The sequence below is a fragment of the Strix aluco genome, chromosome 7, assembly GCF_031877795.1.
Source record: "Strix aluco isolate bStrAlu1 chromosome 7, bStrAlu1.hap1, whole genome shotgun sequence".
Taxonomy (NCBI): domain Eukaryota; kingdom Metazoa; phylum Chordata; class Aves; order Strigiformes; family Strigidae; genus Strix; species Strix aluco.
This window is the reverse complement of record NC_133937.1, coordinates 21,263,347-21,283,636: the sequence shown is the minus strand read 5'-3', so window position 1 is coordinate 21,283,636 and position 20,290 is coordinate 21,263,347. Positions and strand designations below refer to the sequence as shown.

General features: G+C 40.6%; 1 protein-coding gene across 2 annotated transcripts in view; it reads right to left on the bottom strand.

The window, feature by feature from the left end:
* Positions 1-20,290, bottom strand: part of WDFY4 (WDFY family member 4) — a 148,656-nt gene that overhangs the window by 117,576 nt on the left and 10,790 nt on the right. For both annotated transcript variants that reach the window (XM_074830845.1, XM_074830846.1), the window contains exons 3-12: positions 19,000-19,114; positions 18,296-18,399; positions 16,745-16,891; positions 16,175-16,364; positions 14,847-15,036; positions 12,611-12,771; positions 11,810-12,262; positions 10,095-10,199; positions 8,015-8,205; positions 3,798-4,408 (exon numbers count right to left, since the gene is read on the bottom strand). In XM_074830845.1, the coding sequence (XP_074686946.1) occupies positions 3,798-4,408; positions 8,015-8,205; positions 10,095-10,199; positions 11,810-12,262; positions 12,611-12,771; positions 14,847-15,036; positions 16,175-16,364; positions 16,745-16,891; positions 18,296-18,399; positions 19,000-19,114 (2,267 nt within the window). The remainder of the gene's footprint in view (positions 1-3,797; positions 4,409-8,014; positions 8,206-10,094; positions 10,200-11,809; positions 12,263-12,610; positions 12,772-14,846; positions 15,037-16,174; positions 16,365-16,744; positions 16,892-18,295; positions 18,400-18,999; positions 19,115-20,290) is intronic.

Here is a 20,290-nt window from a genome sequence, read left to right as displayed (position 1 = left end):
ATATGTGCTTCCCCAGCAGTTTTCATTTTCGCCACATATCACCTTTGTACGTTCAGGCACAAGGAAGGAACTGAAGCATCCGAGTTACCACAGAGATCTGCTTATGCCATGATGCAGGCTAGAGGTCAGATATATCTCAAAGATGAAGCCACAGCATAGCAGTAAGTCAAGTTTAGGCACTGCAGGCTTCTCATGTTCAGTGTATCATTAGAAATTCTGGATGCACCTCTAAACTGGAGTTGTGATGTGCACTGTCAGAAACAACTGTCCCAAATAGATCTCATGAGAAAAGCAAAGGTAACATCTAACAGCTGTAATTTAACTGAAAAAAATAAACCAATATGCTTTATGGACTGTATAAAACAAAGGGTACAAGTAAGAGTGAGCATAAAAAAAAACTTTTACAAGGGACCTAAAGGAGGGTAAAGAGGCTGTAATTAACACGTTAGCCATTTCCAAAAAGGCTCATCTAATATATCAGAGCAGCAAGTAATGTGTAGCACACTGCCACACAGTGACAAATAATTCTTACTGCACCCTCAGGAAATACTTTCAAAGAAATTGCTAATTTGCAGTATTTCTGTGTAATGAATCAAAATCAGATCTGGTATAAATACTTACTGCAGTGGCTCCAATGTGGACACATATACCTGTATTTGACGTGAATGTGGGTGAGTTTTAAAATGTCAAACAAGAAAAAAGTACACACTGAAAATATGCTCTCCTCCCATCTCCCCCAGTAAAACCTAACCACCTTTAAAGAGAAAAATCCAGACCCACTAGAATCAATAGAATCGAAATTTCAGTCTGTTTTCCTGCTGCAGCTGTGCTCCCTAGAGCAAGTTCATCTTTAGCCTAAGCTGATGTATTCAAGGACTTCCCAAACTTTCGATTTAAATCAAACTTCCATCTCTAGCACTGTAAAAATACATTGCCAGGCAGTGTGTCCAGTTCTCCTAGCACACAGCAGTCTTCCAGAAGACTTAGGCATTGAAGAAATATGGTTTCTTCTGAACCTCAAAATTTTCCTTCATATAGAGAAATATAATGAGTAGTAAAGGTAAAATGTAAGCTAACAAAATGTGAGTATCAGAAGACAGCAATAGAAAGTGATCTTTTAAAAAATAAATAAAATCATGAAATGGTTAAGACATTGCCATAACTAGAATGAGATGTTTTATTTTTGAGCACTGCCTGGTATGTTTAGCACTCTCCAGGGCTGTTAAGAAGGAAGAACAAAGAAGGAAAATCCAGAGTCCCTGAACAGCACTGAACTACACCTCAGCTTCCTTGCCAGCACTGCACACTCGCTCCCCTCTAAGAATATTATATAATCCTTATCTCCAGCCTTCTCCGTGGTTTTCCAATAGGCCCTCATTTTCTAGCTTGTCTTTGTACAAAAGCTGTCTTCATGTACCAACTCCCCACTCTTGCAAATACCCAACTCTCCCACTTCTGCTCAGACCTATTCAGCCAGCCCCATGATTCCACTCTATCATACCCCACCAATATCATGGTGTGAATCCCAAACCCACTTTGCACTGGCTACTACTTAAAAATAAGACAAATAAGAAGGACAAAATGAGATGCTGCAAAGAACCTGAAGAGCCATTAGTGCAGTGAGTCTGTGGTAACAGCAGCTGCAGCAGCCATTCTGCTAGGGTGGGCATGAAGAGGGGCTTCTTTCCCAAAGAGAGATCAGCCTCAGTCAACACAGCTTGCAGCAAGGTATCTCTAATCACCAGGAGCAAAAGGGAAAACAGAGACTCCATCTGTCACAGAAGGTGTTTCAAACATTAATGCAGGAGCAGGAACACAGAGGGCTGTTTTTCATTGGGAATGAAAGGGTTGATTCCCCTGTGGCTCAGCATCTTACAGCATCATTGACCACGGGACAGTGTAAGGGGCTAGAATATTATCCAGTTAAAATGCTGATTTTCCTGTGTCTTAGTCACAGGCTCTCGTGAGATCATCTCCTTTCCCCCTCTTCGAGGATATGAAATACATGTTGCAGGATGGGGCATCACAGGCCACCCACACTGACTGCTCTCAAGTTCCTCTTTCAAGCTGAAGCCTTCTTCAGGAGGAAGTGTGAGCACAGAGTACAGCTAAGAGGAAGCTGCATCAGGGGAACCACAGGCTTGCAGAAACTCTGGGAACGTGATTTCTTATTTTTATTTTCAGAAAATTTACTTCTGGAAAAGGATACAGGCTGTGGGGCCTAAAGATTGACAGCTTGCTGGTACATGTTCCTCTGTTGTGTTTGCATATACTTCTGGACACTCTCCAGTCATCTCTAGCTAATCTGGCTTCATTTTATGCCTTCAAATCCCAGAACCAAAGCCAAACTGTCCCAAACCAGACACTGTGAACTAATGGATCCCAATCTACATGATTAATTTCTCCACAAGTAGTATTCGTTCAGTTACTGCACAGTCTCACAGCTGAGCAGGCAAAACAACACAAGGACCTAGGAAGACTTGTTTTATGTTTCAGATCTAGTAGCTTGAGAAAGCAGAAGACAGAGACACACCCTCCTGAACACTGACCTACTCTTTCTCCCTTATCTTCCCTGAGCCTCTCTTATACACACACTTACTCTAAAACTTCTCACAACCACCACCATCCATACACTCTTTGCACATTGACCCATGTTCTCCCAAATGGGGCTAGGAAGATCTACTTTGAAAAGAGTATTCATTCCTCTTGAGCCACCAAGTCCTCTCCCCAGCACTGAGTATCTAACCAGAAGCTTCCAGTGTAATTTGAAGAGTGGTGATAGGGAGCAAACATCTCCATGACTATTTTAAAATCAGTTGTACAAGGAGCAAAGAAATCTACTGCAGGTTCTTCTAGTTGCTTCAAACAAGTACAACTATGACCAGAAATACTTACTCAGTCTGCCTCAGTACCCAGGGAACAAAAGTTCTGCCAACTTCAGTGACTGGTAGCTACAAGTGGCAGACCTAATGACTTGGTCTTTAAACCTGGAAGATGACTGTGGAATAACCTACAATAAGGGCTGAAAGAATCTCAGTTATAAACTTAGCCTTTTTAAGCATAACTCCAACTAGAAACATTTTCGAGGAAAGGACTGAGAGATCCAAGATAAAGCTACACACACATGAAGGGGCAGAAGATCTCACAAGTTATGAAATGCAAGTTATTCAGAATTGATTCATACCTGACAGCTATGTTGATTTCTGGCATAGTCTTTCCTTCTTGCAAAGGATATATGTTCTGATATAATCCTTCATTATATGAGGCAGGCAGCATTACTATTATTTTCCAATTTTCTGTTTCAGCTGGATGAGTAAATGAGTGAGAGTGTGCGTGCCTGGACACATGTGCCTGGGGGAGCATTTAAAATAACTTAAAATAGATTTTATTTTTAATGTATCAGGTGACTGGAAACAGCTTTCCACATAATTGAAAAAGTCAAAATTGATCAGGGCAGATTCAAGCAGAGACTAATCTCAAGCTTCAAGTCCCAGCAACCCTTTCCTTAGAGGCCATTCCTGCTCCCACACTGCATGTGTCAGAACCTTCAGCACAAACTCTGCAACTGTCAGGGTTGTGTGTCCCACTGCTCCACTGAACACTTATGCCCCAATATTAACCATCATTTACCTTTCAAAGAGAGGTGATTTCTGCTGTCTGGAGGCCTGGTATTTGGGACTGTGGCACTGATTTGATTGTTCTAAGCAGGTTATGTCACAGCTTACCTCAGTTTACTATCATACAAAACGCAGATACAAGTCTTAGTATTGTATTTCCTATAGTAAATAAAGACTTACTTCTCTTCAGTGTTTTGCCATAGCTTATAGGCAGAGGCAGGTAATTTGTTGCCTGGTCTTTTGAAAGTAACTGGATGCTCTTCTTGAGCTTGGAATCCCTCCTGGTCATCCCTTGATGCCTCTCCCATCTCTGGCTTTCTCTCCTTGAAGTAGCTCTCCATATGGATGGTTCCTTTGACCATGTGGTCAAGAAAATGCAGAATCCATATGCAGTTCTTTAGCCACATTGGTAAAGGTTCTGAAGAGCAAAAAGCTGCATCCAAGAATTCTGCAAACGTCCTTGTCTTCTCAAGACTCGGGCAGATTTGCCATTCCCCTTGTTCCCAGAAGCATCCAAGTGACCCGAGATCTTCTGACATCTTTTCAAAGAGACCATTTCTCTGGAAGAAGTTGCTGTTGACAGGGTCCAGGTGCAGGGCTGCTGTTATCCCCTGGAGCGTGTAGAAAACAAGCTCCAATATGCAATTCTGTCCAACTGCTGTCCACAGCCCAGATGGAGGGTCCTGCAGTGCACCTTCCATGTCTGAGAGAAGGGACAGGAGTCCATTGAATCCACTGCAGGTTCTGAAAGCTGAATGGCTCTTGGGACTCTCCAGTACCCTCACGAGTGACTACAAACATTGGGAAGAAAGGAGACAAAAGAAGCACTTAAGCCAAGGGAAAAAGAAGCTTTAGAATATTTTAAAATTCCAAGTTTGTACCAAAATTATTTCACTGAATTTTCACTCTTTGAAAAAAAAAAAAAACTAGTCAAAGTAAAGGTCACCACTGCATAACTTTTCTCCTCCTCTCTTCCCCCATGTACCCAATGGGTCAAACAACCAAGATTTGAATGCACCCCCAGGAGCAACCCATGGAGTCAGCCTGACCGGTAGGGAATAGTGCTCACAGGAATACGCAAAGAAATCAAATTTCACAGAATCACAGAATCATTCCGGTTGGAAAACACCCTTGGGATCATTGAGTCCAATCATCAGCCCTACTCTACAAAGTTCTCCCTTACATCATATCCCCCAACATCTCATCCAAACGACGCTTAAACACATCCAGGGATGGTGACCCCACCACCTCCCTGGGCAGCCTATTCCACTGTCTGACCACTCTTTCTGTGAAAAATTTTTTCCTGATGTCCAGTCTAAACCTCCCCTGTTGCAGTTTAAAGCCATTCCTTCTTGTTCTATCGCTAATTACCTGTGAGCGGAGACCAGCACCAACCTCTCTACAATGTCCTTTCAGGTAGTTGTAGAGAGCGATGAGGTCTCCCCTCAGCCTTCTCCTCCTCAAACTAAACAGTCCCAGTTCCTTCAATCACTCCTCACAGGATTTGTTCTCCAGGCCCTTCACCAGCTTCGTTGCCCTCCTCTGCATTCGCTCAAGCACCTCGATATCTCTCTCGTATTGAGGTGCCCAAAACTGGACACAATACTCAAGATGTGGCCTCACCAGTGCAGAGCACAGGGGGACTATCACCTCCCTACTTCTGCTGGTCACACTATTTCTAATACAAGCCAGGATGACATTGGCTTTCTTGGCCACCTGGGCACACTGCTGGCTCCTGTTCAGCTGCTTGTTAATTAGAACCCCCAGATCCTTCTGTTCCAGACAGCTCTCCAGCCACACCTCTCCAAGCCTGTAGCGATGCATGGGGTTGTTGTGGCCCAAGTGCAGGACCTGGCACTTGGCCTTGTTGAAGCTCATCCTGTTAACGTTGGCCACCGATCCAATCTATCCAAGTCTCTCTGTAGAGCCTCCCTATCTTCATGCAGATTGATGCTCCCACTTAACTTGGTGTCATCTGCGAACTTACTGATGATACACTCTATGTCCTTATCAAGATCATCAATAAAGATGTTGAACAGAAATGGTCCCAACACTGAGCCCTGAGGAACACCACTTGTGACCAGATGCCAGCTGGATTTAACTCCATTGACTGCATTACATATCCTAGTCAGTTTGACCAGACGTAGTTTCAGATCTTTGGCTATTCTTTCATCAGTCTTCTCAGACTCTCTCAAGAAATCTGCCTTTGCCTTAAATAAATGAAAGCAGAGATTAAAGTATAAATAACTTCATACAGAAACTGAGAAGAAGTCACAGCTCTCTATAGGCAAGTCTTCCTACAGCCCTGAATACACATGAGGAGCCACACGAGACTTTTGCTCACATGACTGAACAGACCCCTTCCAAAAAAGCAGTGACACAGGATGGCCCAAAGAATACTGCAAGCAGCAGGCTCTTCTCATTAAGAAAGACAATAATAATTCACTTTCTCAGCAGAGGTATTTTTGAAGTTTGCACAACACTTTGGAGGAAAAAAGGCATAAAGAGTCAGATCTCAAGATAATGAAGTCATTAGATTTTCTCTAACTTCAGTGGGCTTAAAGCAGGTTATAAGTGCATATTACACATGCATAAAAACCAGCCTACACTACCTGTAAATTTTGAATGCTATAGGCTTGCCATTTTAAAACAAATGTGAGAAAAGTTATTAAGAGTTATAGTGGTAGAAGTAAAATTACTAAGAAAAAGAGTTTGCAAGGAAACAGTCTACTGTATAATCCATCCCATGTTTTGGGGATGTTGCACAATTCATTTTGTAAATATGATGCTCTTATAGGCATCAGGGACCCTTCAGATTTGAGGCTGTATCTTTTCACATTGGAAAAGGCTAATTTTACTATAAATTTTCCCAACAGATATCCAGTGAAAGAGCTTCACTTCACAACCTGCTGAAGAGGAACAGTTTCTAACATAAATATATTTCCCTGTAACAGGATCTAGGACTGTAAAGAAAGAGTTACCAGAACTGGAGGGCGAGGGAGAACTCTATTACTGTCATTCAATTTTGCATGATAATGTATCAAACCAGGCAGAGACTTCTGAACAGAGAGTAAATTTAATAACTCAGAGTTGAAGTTATCAGGATGGCTTTAACACATTTCAGAGAAGGTCAACAGTAACCACATTTCCTTCAGCTCTAACTCAGTTAGAATTTAATCGCCTATGAGTTAGTATTCCTCTGTCTTGAACCTATGAAACTGATGTCTGCTGGAAATCCCCTAACTCAGTTAGCGTTAACAGAATTTATTTCACATTCCATTATTTGTTATTCCTCATAATTGTCCAAGTGCTATGCTGGAATACAGCAGTGCTAATTGCATTTGGGCTCAGGCTTTAACAGCTAAATATATATTAGCAAATCAATCTGAATTTGTGTGTAACACAATCACAGTCCCAATGGATGTAGGTAATAAATTCATTTGCTTACATTATGCTTTAATACAGTTATCATTTGTCAAAATTAGACACTGAAACCGCATTCATTTTCATATTAGTTTGGACACCGTACTCAACTTTTCCACAAATATTGTTAAAGTTTATATCTTTGATCTGAAACACTAAACTTTGTCATATTTTTGTTTTTTTAAAGTAACATGGTTCTTTTATCACAGAAGCAGCTGCTATATTGTGCTGAAAGGTGAATTCAGTTCACACTTGGAAGAGAAGGTAGAATGAAATTTTAAATCAGTGCTTACAACACAGCTGCTTTTCCATTTGATGCCTGTGATCTAAACCAAAATAAAGCACGCTCTTTCTTTCTCCTGCTTCATTGCTTATGGATCAGACCCTATAAACACAACAGAGGATATGAATAGTTCTGATTTCTTCCTCCAAACATTCGTGAGACTCCTCCTTTCCATCACTTCACATCTCTTTTTCCATGACACTGGTGTATGCGAGAGATGACAAAATTAAGGACAGTAAAGTTTCAACCCTGGAAATTTATCAGAATCAAGCTGATCATCTCATGCCTACCCTGCTTCTTCCAATCTCACTCCTTTGGCTCTTCTCACATCCTCCCTCCACATCTCCCTCCACTTTCATTTACATTTATTTCTCCTTTCTCTGTCAAGTTACATAGAAATGCTCATACAACTGTGCCCTTTGCCACTTGCATTTCCCCATCCTGCATTACTATTTAAGTTTCCAAAATACTTCACAATCTGATACTGAGTGAAGGTGTTGACCACACACACATCACTAAAAATCAAAGTGTGCAATTTACCAGAATCAAAAACTGGCCCATGGCTCTTTTTTCTTTTGTACTTACCTTCCTGGAAAAAACACAGTGCTAGGCATGAGATTAAGAGCAATTTGCCACAAGCCAAGCAGTTTCCAAGAAAAAAAAACACCAAGTGGAAAGCCACAATAATTACCTTCAGCAGATCTAGTTTCAGCTGCAGTTCCCCTTGAGTAGAAGAACAGAGGGCCCCAATAATAATGCTCATATATTCTTCATAGTTGATGACTGATAGCTGCTCCAAGATGCTGAGAGTAGCACTCCTGTAGCACTCATCATCCAAAAATATCTTGATATATGGCACCATTCCATAGTCCTTCAGAACAACTGGGGACAAACACAGTATCATTTGTTACTTATACTATCCTTTACTTGTAGTTTTCACAGGCAGATTTTCAGTGTTGGTGTGAAGTGCCACATTTCTACAAATACAGCAGAAGAGACAAGAAGAGCTGGTTATGCTAAAGATGATGTAAACTGAACGGCACAAGAACAACTAGGCATAAAATGACTGGATGACCATGGTTTCTAATCATAGAGATGACAGCTTCCCAATAAAATAATGAATGAAAAGGAAAAGATGCCTTATTAGTTTTCAGCTTAAACTTCTCTCTAGTTTATGAAGAGGACTGTTTGATAGTTTGTGATAATATATTTGAACCGTGTAAGATACTGCAGTTGTGATGATTCTAGGATTCAAGAGTGAATTAAGTGATTCCAGTATTCAGAAGAGTTCATTCCTATATTACTATGTTCCACAAGATTCCCCACACATACACCTCTTAGGTGTGCCAGTACTAAATATATGAGTGTTTCTCAGCATGCATCTGATACCATCAAGATTTCAAATAACAGATACCATGGAAGAAAACTGGATGAACACACAATACACAGAACTCTCACACACAGCTTTGTTTTCTACAAGGTGGTTCTGTGTTTACTATGTAAACACTTGAGGAGTATCCACATGGATGAGGGAAGCAGGGTGACTACTTGGATAAGGCTCATTATGCAGGATGAGAATATCTGTGTGCTGGATTTGACGGGGGTGGGGGTTGGTAGCAGGGGAGGGCTACAGTGGTGGCCCCCTGTGAGAAGCTTCTTGAAGCTCCCCTGGCTCCAAGTCAGACCCACCCCTGCACCAAGGCCGAGCCAATTAGCAACAGTGGCTGCGCCTGGCGATAATGTATTTAAGAAGGGGAACCTGGGAAGAGGAATGTGGAGTTGTGTGGAGGAGTTGCGAGGAGGACATCTGTGCAAACACCGAGGTCAGTGGAAGAAAGGAGCAGAACGGGGGGGAGGTGTGCAGGTACAGAGCTCCCCTGCAGCCCGAGGTGAGATGACAGGGCCACCCCCCTGCCACCCATGGAGGTCTATGGTGGAGCAGAGACCCACCTGCAGCCTGTGGAGGACCCCAGGCCGGAGCAGGTGACTACACCTAAAGAAGGTTGGGAGCACCCACTGTTATAGGTAGGCACTGGGAGGATTGCTACACTCCAGGGGGACCACACCAGGGCTGCTCAGGAATGACTGCGGCTCATGGGAAGGATTCATGTCAGAGAAAGTTCATGGAGGACTGTCTCCTGTGAGGGGAATCACGCTGGAGCAGGAGAAGAATGCAAGGAGTCCCACACACACACACTGAGGAGGAAGAAGCAGTGGGACTGGCTGCACCCCCGCCCCATTCCCTGTCCCCATGCGCTGCTGAAGGGGAGGAGATAGAGAAATCAGGAACAAAGCTGAGCCCAGGAAGAAGGGAGAGGTGGGGGGAAGGCGTTTTTAAGATGTGGTAATGCTTCTCACTGTCCTACTCTGTCTGTTAAATGTTGTTGTTGGTTTTAGTGTCTGAATTAAATTTATGTTCTTTTTCTTCCCCTAACAAGTCTGTCTTTTGCCTGTGACCATAATGCATAAGTCATCCCTACCTGTTCTTATCTCGATTTCCAAGCCTTTTGGTTTATTTTCTCCTTCCCAGTCCTGAGGGAGAAGGGGGGAGTGAGTGGCTGCCTGGTGCTCAATAGCCCTCTGAGCTCAAACTATGGCAATCTGCCACGTTTCTTCCTGGTGTAACACTATTATCCCTACACTTCTAGCTTTTGTCCTCCACTTCTCACTGAAGCAAAAAGTCATAAAATCTGTTGGTGCTCCTTAAGAGGCATTGTGGCCACTTCCTACTAAATATCACAAAGGTAATGCAGTCATATGTCATTTCTTACCAGTGTTCCTCACAGACCTCACTGTAAGGGCAGCCACCATCTTCAGCATCACAGCATTTAATTCCTTCTCAGTGCCTTCTTCAAGACCAACCAGATGGGTTCCAGCTGTCAGTATATTAAAAGTTGTAATACAATTTATACAGGACATGTTTAACTGTAGCTAAAATATATTAAACCAAAAAGGAAAACCAATTCTCCAGGAAATTCTAGTTTTCTCTTAAATATTACTTACAGGCTACTTGAACCCTAAAATGAGCAACAAAATACAGACAGGGCATTGTCTAGTCATCAGGGTCTAGTCTGGGATTGGGAAACACAGGTCTAATTCTATGCTCTGCAGCCCAGATCTCCTGCATATCTATGGGCAATACTGGTAATAGTGGTGTTTCCACTTCCCAAATAATGTAGAGTTACCTGTTTAGTGATACCTTGTAGGAACACACAGAAATAAAAGAACATTACAGATTATGAGCTGTGAAGTGGTATTATAGCAACAGGGAATACTTAAATACCTAAAATAGAAGTGAAAAGCAGAAATTCTCTGGATGTTGAAAGGCAAATATTTCTGGGATCAGACAGTGTAAGGTAGGTTATTTTTAGATCTAAAACTCTTGAAGTTTGCAGGTTAAATTTCTGGAAACTAAAAGAGGGAAGGAGTGATCACTTCACACAGTGTCTTCCCACCTGTCCCTCTTCATCTGTCTGTCTGAATTTACAAATTACATAGCTGTTCAATCACTCGTTTTATAAAATTTAGATCACCAAGTGATCTAAAGCAGTGAAATTAATGCAAAGACAGAAGAAAGCCCCTATGCACCAGGCCATAATCAGAAGGTAAGTTTTCAAGAACTTCAGTACTTATCTTGACAATCCTTATCTAAGAACTCTTGTACAAAACTAGTTCTCTGATATCAAGAATGCAAATCTAAGTGTCCTTTCAGGTAATGGATGTCTGCACTCTGGAACTTCTGTTGCAATTCATGTTCCTTCTGTTGCTTGGAATAAATATGTATAAATAATTCAACTGTGCTTACTGCACCAGAAGTTATACCTAGTACTTTGGGTCCCTCCCCCTTTACTAAACAACTATTGCACTGAAATTTAAAGACATTTCCCAATTCATACAGCACCGAAAATGTTATCGTGCATTTTTCTTTCTTTAAAATAGCAGTTATAAACTTTTAAATAGGTGAGTCTGTCCCCAAGTCAGCTGTACCCCACAGCTACCACACCAGGACTATTACCTTCCTGTTTTCATAATAGGAGATAATTATATCAGATGACAATGCATGATAGTTACTGTGGGTAATATATGGCCAAAAGTCAAGAAACTGCTTTCCATCATCAGTCCTCAGGATTAAGTGTTTTTTTCAGAGGAAAGCTCTTTCTTCCTCTACTTTCAAGCTATGCTAGAGAACCCCAAATTGAGACCGGTTTAAAAGTGTGGGCTGAATGGTACCTTCCAGAATATTTCATCATACACTGCTGAAGAATAGCCCAGAATTGTTTAAGCTAGTGAATAGAATGATGAATAGCTAAGATTTCAGAGAGGACCCAGCTTACTATGTCATAAACTTAGGCCAGTTGTCTTGTGGACAAAATATAGCTACTCAGTACATAAAATGTACAGATTGACTGTAGGAAGAGATTAATTCATTCCTTCATTCATTGATCTGCCTACTTCAACAGTCATTGTGAATGACATTAAGTTGTACCTGACTTCCTCAGGATCTTGGCTTGCTTCCTCAAAAGTGCCAGCAGTAGGCCTAAGAGCCCAGAGTCACGAAATATGTCACTGAATAACAGGTCCTTCTTGGTCATGCTGAGAAGGCACCGGAGAGCTGTTAAGGTGCAGAATGGCACTATGTTTTCCTTTATCAAATACTGAACTTTCTTCAAAATTTCATGGGGGACATAGGACAGGTCTAGCACTATGGACTCCACCAGTCTGAAGAACTGGACTTGGACTGGGTGAGGTTTGAAATGGATTATGTCAGTAAACTGGTTGATAGGTTGTAGTGTCCATTCCAGAAGAAAGAAGTTCACCGTGTCCCAGGCCCATATGGTACCAATTGCTGCCAAGATTCTTCCGCACAGGTACTGATCATTACTTTTCTGGAAAATGGACTGCAACACCTGAAAAGCCTGGAGGTTTTTCACTGTCATTCCTGTGGGATAAAGCCAAGTGAGATAATTTTTACATCAATGTTATTTAAGACTGCAAGCACCGTGACTATAATGTTAAATTGTGTCTGAGAGTGGAAATAGAGTCACAGACACAAGTGGTGTAATTGGGAGGCATGTTCTCAACCTTGAATCAGACCCTACAGCTGACACGGTCAGTTCAGTTTGATGTAGGTAGCATTCAGGCTCCTGCAGTGTTAAGCACATAGATTAGAAGATGCCATCTCATACTCCTTCCTCTATTTTAAGACATGTAATGAATAGAGCTTAATTTGTCTATGATCCACCTACATAGCCACACATAGATAGATATATATATATATATACTGTACCAGAAGATCGTGCCCGTTCAAAATCAAAGTGAGGTAATTGAGGGTGTACAATATTGCCAGAAACTTTTAGTTCCGTTTTTCCACAGATTGTAAGGCATGTCAGCATGTCCAAGATCTCATCCAGATAGGGGTCTCCTTCATTTTGCTGCAACCCCTCACATCTAGGAACAAAACTTGAGATGGTCATATGTTCGTGCCTTAGTAATACAAACATTTTGGATATATTACCAGGTACTGAACACTTCACAAGAGCATTTCACTCAGCACTCCTCCCCAGTCTGTTTTACTGTCTTTTTGTCTTATTTCTGTGACTTGTTTAACCATCTTACAAACAGTAACTTCACACCATGGTGGCACATTCTGAATCAGAACAAAGCTTACAAACTGAAGAAGACGACTGAAGTGACACTGTAAGAGTCTTCTGAAGAAGAGGAATAGAAATGTTGGAATTTAGTCCAGCTACATGTATTTTTTAAAAAAAAAAAGTAATTATCTCCAAAAGAATGCCTGTTTTGGGGAGTAAAAATTTAAATTCTGTGAGATATCAAAAAATTAAAACAGACACTTTACATTAAAAGGTAAGCATATGGTTGGTAAGGTAAGGGACTTGCTGACGGAGGTAAATAATGAAAATCTCAGCCCTTAAGAAGGGAAGAATATTATATTGCCTGAGCTTTGTGAATCAGACATGAAGATGGCATGTCTCCTACATAAGGAAATAATTTGAACTGTAACCCCAGATTTGTCATCGTTTAGACTGAAGTGAGAGTCTGTCAAACGGCACAGAGCTGCTTATCACATTGTTCTATTCTGTACTGCTTAGAGGTGTCAGTTCTTAAGGAAAACTGCAGCATCTGGGCACGGGTTAGCAGCAAAGCAATAGACTCATACTGGAAGTTAGGAAAATCTTAGAACAAAACAAATATGTTCTGTTTTAATCTAAACAATAATAATAAAAAAGGTCAGGGTAAATGCTAGTATCTGTTTTGGTGAGAAAGAATGCAATCAGAAAAATTTTTTTACGTGAAAAAGAAATTCCAAACATCAGAGGAGAAACCTGGTCACACAAAATGTTCAGGAAAGAAGCTCTCTGTCTATCCCTTTCTGCAAGTATATGCAGGGAAGGGAGACTAATCTGAAGCCCTGAGCACCTGTATGTTATTTCTGTCTCTCCAGCCTAGTTACATCAGTTAAAAATGGATGGGGGCAGTCACAGCCCTTACTGATAAAGATCAGGTGTTTCTGCCCTTACATGGGTAGAATCTCATCAGAAATATACATCTCAGCACAGCTTATTGGGGAAAGCTAGACAATCTATGGTAACCAATGAAAACACTGCTAGAAAAAGACAAAACTTTTTCCCATTTTAAGTTAATAATTTTGTGCCTTCCAAAAATCATCAGAAATCATACTCCCTATGGATATATTTGGATTCATGATTCAAATTACAATCCTCTAGATCCAAACTACAAAATATCCCCCCTCAGTCTAACATACTGTTCAGTGACCAAAATTCTTGCACGTGTTGGAGAAGTAAAAGAAAAGGCAAAGCCAGAATGGAAACAACAACAGATTGAGAAGATCTGAAAATGCTCTCTTCATACTATATTAAAGGAAACCAAAGCAAGGCTCTTAAATCCTTCTGGGGAAGTGATATAATGTACTGTTTTGACACAGCAAACTCAGAGCCTGGTTAGACAACGCAAGGAGACAAGGAGAGTGAAAGATTCTACTTTGTACTTTTGCTTAGGATAACTAGTGGGAATTTGTCCTGACATGCTCGTATTCATCTCAGTTCTGAAGAATATAAACATTTCAGATATAAGTTTGGATGGGTTTGTTTGTTTGTTTTCTGCACAGCAAGGAGATCAGGTTTCCCCCCCTAGCTGACTGCATTCCTGGATCAAGAGTTCACCTTAGCTGAGACAAATGTCTCTGACCTACATCCCCTCTAATACTAATTGATGAAGAACCTTTGTCTTGTGTTGAGGAAGTCCCTATCCCACCTGTAGACTAACTTCTACCATTAATTTCCCTTATGGTTTCAGTAGAAGTAGTTACATACTGCTTCCCTTCCTAAAATACCAATGAAAGACCCAATATCAGGGTCTTTGTTAGTGTCTTTGCATCCACACAGGATTACCTACATGATTCATATTTTAAAACAGACCACCATGTGTTCTGAAAATGAAGTTTTACCATCCTCTAGAAGCCCACTAAAAAGCTCTCTACTTACCTGAGTAAAATTTTTAGCAGGAGTTGGTAGCCATCATTATTTTCAAACTCTGTTAATAAAGCTGATGATATGGGATAGGAATCTTTCACAAAGCACAAGACAATACTAGCAGCTTCACACACATCACAAGCAGGTAGGGTATCAGACAGTTTAAAGAGATTCTGAATAGCTATTTTAATGCAGTCCACAGCTGTGGGGGAAGAAAAAAAAAAGCAGGTATTTAAGAACTGACAGTCAAAGAAGTTCAAAGTTACTAAGAAAACAGAACAAGTTTGAAAAATTATTTCCCAGTAAAATAGGAGTCAGATAACTCTTTTTCTAGAAAGAAAAGACAAGAGGATATATGAACATTACATTCATTTCAGAGGCTGAATGAAGAACATTTCTGGTTCTAAAGTGTGGATGCATTTCTTTGCTTAACCCCTAGAAGTTGATTCAGTCTCAGGAGTATAAACTTCCAGCCCACCCACTCACCAAAATTCATATACAGTGAATCCAGCTGTCTGAGTACAAGGTAAGTGGAGGCTGACCGTATTTAGTTGCCTTGTACTAAGTCAATCACACATTCTGTGCAGAGTTCACAGATTAATTCTTTGCTTTGTAATGGGGCATACACATCCTGTTCTGAGCAGTGAAGCCTAGTTTTCTTGTCTAATCTGATGGTCAGTCCTTCCAGGACAGCTTCAAAATATCTAAACCATCCCATACTATTAGAACTATTATTCCTCAGTCTTTCAATCTCATCCAGGAAGCCAAATTTTTATTTTAAAAAATAAAAATACCTATATGCAGTTACTCCATGACAAGGAACACTGACAGTAAGGTTTGGATTATAAAACTTTTTTTTTCTTCTAAGAAATTCAGACCCATGGCCTTTGCACTTCTTAATAAAAAAAAACCCAAAAACCCTACTCTGACAAAGCCAAGGAAGAAATGAGGATGTAACTCAACCAATCATGATTTGTCCCAAAAGATACAGTTCCTCTGGCAGTGCCCTCAACCTTATATTCAGACTGTGCATAAGCCTTAGGCTCACACATTGAGCCACACAACTTCAAAAAAATATAATACATCTTGTCCTTGCCTATATTAGTGTGATCAGGTGGGATTGGTTGCCTGTAATTTTATTTTTTATGTAGAAAAAACTTCAGTTTGCAGATGGCTATCAGTACTTGATAAAGCTCCTGTCTAGAAAGCCAAGAACCCATGCTTTGCAGTTAACTGACTACCAGATGACATAGAGATAAAAATCCATCCCAGGTAAACTCTTCTTGAGAATTCATTCTCAGTGGAGCTATGAGGAAAGAAGTCGAATTACTAAACCAAACCTTGTAGGTACACAATGCTGGTTTTGGTCTGAGCCTTTGAAATTGCTCTCAGCACACGGCCCGTAGGTACTTTCCACGAGTGGCTACACTGGTCCCACAGGGAAGCAGTTGCTATAATTAATGATTGAAGTTTATCAGCTGCCAGAAGTTCCTCTACACCTTGTTCCTCTCTGTACATGTTAAGCATTATCTGAAAAGCAAACAAACATCAGCTACAATAAACACCTCTACAAATATCTGGGAGATGAAGAAAAATTCATGGGCATGGGGGGAATTATAGTTTGATACTAATGCCAGGAGAAAGGATGTGGTGAAATGAACAAATAAAACTACCACTAGGATATTCTCAATGGATTTTTTCCCACATAAAGATATGTTGTTTTGTTTAACAAAAAAATAAGAGATATAGTGACATCTTCTCAGATTGGTTTATACTGCTCCTGATGTTTGTTCAATGGTTTTCAGTCCAAATTTACCCCTTTTTTTGGCAGTTGGAATCAATCACCAGTTAAAAGCCTAAGTGAACATGTGAGTACTTGGAACAAATGACCTCGCAGAGGCATATCTCACCTTAACAAGCATTTCCTGAGTTTGGGTGTCGTCCTCATTTGTCTCTCCATCATCACTGGTTTTCGTCAGAGGAGAAGTAAAGAAAAGGTACAGGCACTGCATCAGAGCAGCTGGAAGGCCAGATCCAATGATGTTCCACACAGTTCTCTAAGTAAGGAAAATAAAAATCAGCCCCTCCAGAAGCTGACCACCGTTTCCCTGTGTTTCCACACACTGAATGTAGTCATGGTAGATGAAAGAGCTACTTGAGCATTTTATCCTTACAAGTGCTCTAGAGCACACAAGCGTGGCAATCATATAGCACGGCTGTACAAATCCACTTGGCAGAAGTAAACATGCTGACTGTGTGTTGCCATAGCTGTATTCAGGACTTCCCACACTAGCTGAACTACAGCTTTGACAGAGATACTTACTGTGTCCTGCAGAAGGAGACCTACAGTCAATAAAGCACACAACCTGCAAACTAACAGCTAAAATAGCAGTAAGTCCAGGGGCAGACAGTGCCTCCTTTATCATTAGTTCACATGACACCCTGCAGCTATAGAGGTGTGGCATGTTAAAAGCATGACTTCTCCATTCCCTCCTTGACGCAGCATAGCAGCAATTTAGCTATAACACCTTTGTTTTTGCAACATATTGAATAACTGCACACACACTTCTAATTATAGCTTTTATAAATGCAAGAGACACTTTCTCCACAATGTTTCTCAACACTTAGTTTCTTCCCATCTTTGTTACATCTGTGTACAACCGTAAGTTTTGTGTGTATGCTACAAAAAATAGCAATGTCTTAAATTTGTGAAAAACACAAATCTTATCAGGAGCTTAATGCTGTGACTGACTATATATGATTATATAGAGATCCTTATGACACAGAACATGTCCACTAGAAGCTGATAGTAAGATTTTATTTTCATGTATCTGAATAAAATGAGACAAATTGCCTAGCTCAATGTCAGAGATAAATGCAACCCTGATCCCCATCAGCAGGCTGTACTGCTGATGCCAATCTGCATTCAGGAGGGCTGTACAGTAGAGCTTGTGAAATGCTTTGAAATGCTTCAAAGTGAGAGACTATCAGGATAGAAGATCCAACCACTCACTGCATTACCAGACAGACAGATCCTTACTGGTCATCTTTTTGATATGTAAGCTGGAGTGACAAAGAAAGGTTGAAGAGCAGTGATACACAATGGAAAAAACCCAAAAAGATAAATCAGAGAAACACCAGAAAAAAGAGCTGTCTGATGATCAAAACAAAAAGGGTATCTGAAAGCACAGAGCACTTACTTCCCTCTTTTAGAAAAACCTGGACTAGATGATCTTGAAGGTCCTTTCCAACCTAGATGATTCTGTGAAACCTGCTGGTGTGTCCTCTATCTGACTGTATAGCCTGGGCATGCAGAAGCACAAAGCATTGCGGGTAACACAAACATTATGAGACTTAGGTGTTCCACTGTTGGGGTGGCTACACAGCTTCCCCGAAATAAAAGGAAAAAAACTCAGCAAGACAAAATAAACGAAAAAAACGTTTGTTGTCATTTCTCTTACCAAGTCAGTCTGTGAGAGCAGATACACTGATTTCAGGAGCAAACGGCCATCTTCTGCTTCCCCTTTCTGTTGTAGCAATTGCTCCAAAGCCAGACGAGCTTCCTCTGTTACCACAAAAACATTAAACTTTAATTCCTTAATGAAAGACGAAAATGCTTCATTGATCCTTTCTTAACAAATCTGACAAATTTAACAAAATTACAGTAGCAGGAGTCCACAGAAGTGAACAGAAGAACAAAAAATGGATTTTGATCCAGCATCAGACTCAGGTCAGTTCATGTAAACCACATGTTTCAAACTGACAAGCTTCATGAGGAATACCAACTCAGTTCATTAAGTCTGCCAGCTGACTTGAATGTACAACAGCCACCAGGAAAGCCATGTGTGGCTAGCAGTAATCTTCTCATTTAAGAAAGCTCCTCAATAGTGTGTAGCTTACACTTTTACTGCACAGCTGCTGTATTATACATTTCCAGCTACAAAAGTTCCAAAACCAAGGCCAGCACAGCATGCAAAGCTAGATCTTCAGTGCAATCATCCAAAACTGGTGCTACCTCACACCTACTAGAAGATCTGGCTTGCTACATACACGTGGCATTTTCCTGTTTCCCCTTTATTTCCTTCATGGTAAGCACAGAGAACAGCTGAACAACAGCACACTCCCAGAATAAGTGGATCCAGTGGATATGGTATGGGGTCATTACCTGCAGGTTTGCCATTGATCTTCCTCTTAATTTCTTTTGTCAGAAGCTTGGAAACCTCACTGGCTAACAGCTGAATGTTGGGGAATACAATTATTCCAGCAGACTGTTCCCAAGCCTGAAATCCAAGTGTAACTGTTAAGTCTTTCTGATACAGCATGTCTTTGGTAGATTGAGAAGTACTAATAAATATAAATAAACAAACATAAAGCTAACATTCCCCTGCAAAATTCTCCCCCCAGCCAGTGTAGGCCATTAAGCAGTATTTGCCAGACAGGCAGGAACCTGACACTACAGATACAGAAGCCAAGCTGGAACCACCTTTTGAAACACATAATGCACCTACTAGTGAGCATTTACATTATTCTCTACATTGAATAAAATCAAAATAATATAGATGTTTTTCATGGCTCCTGTGTTACTAATTATTTGTATCAAAAAGCATGCCATTCCTTTTCAAAATACAACATAAATACCCTGTACCCTGAAGAGGTTACAGCTACAGTTATCCAAGAATTTTTCAGTAAAAGTATATCCTCCAAAAACTGGTCTCCCCATAACTAAAGTTGGTCATAGTTTTCAACTGAATAAAAATTAAAAATAAAATTGTATTTTCTCTGTTCAGCAAGTCATTGAACAGTCTTAGCTACTGAAGTAGCTACTGAGACTGAAATGGAATTGGAACTGCTGCTCTCATGGAGCATTTGCAACAGATCTGTCAAAAATAAACCATGGTAATACAGTACTACTGCTCCCAGGTAGCAGTATACTGGCCAACATTCACCTGAAACTGAACTATTTCTTTCAAGTCAATAAATTTATAAAAATCACAGAATGAACAAACAAGCAAAATCCTTTGGGTTTGGGGGTTCTTTTGGTTTAGGGTTGTGGGGGGTTATTTTTGGTTTTGTTTTAATACATTCATAAAGTTTCTGCCTGTCAATTCTACTCTATTTTGGGAGGAAAGTAAGGCTCATAAAATCAGCATTTCTTGCTGGACAGAAATAATCTTTGTTGCAAACTAAGGAAATAAAAGAAAACATGGGGAAAGAAGCTGAAAAACCAGCATTATTCTAGCCCAAAAGGCACTGGATATGATTTTGCAGCAATATAAGTTGCCTAACCCATCTGCCTATGAGGTTAAGATGTAGGCTGCCAGGCCTGGAGTGACAACTCTGCCTGGCTAGGAATATGCAACATTACAAGACAGCTTACATCATGAGTACAGATCAGTGATAATATAGGAAAAGATGCACTTCTAAAATGCTGAGATGATGACAGTAAAGGTTTACCA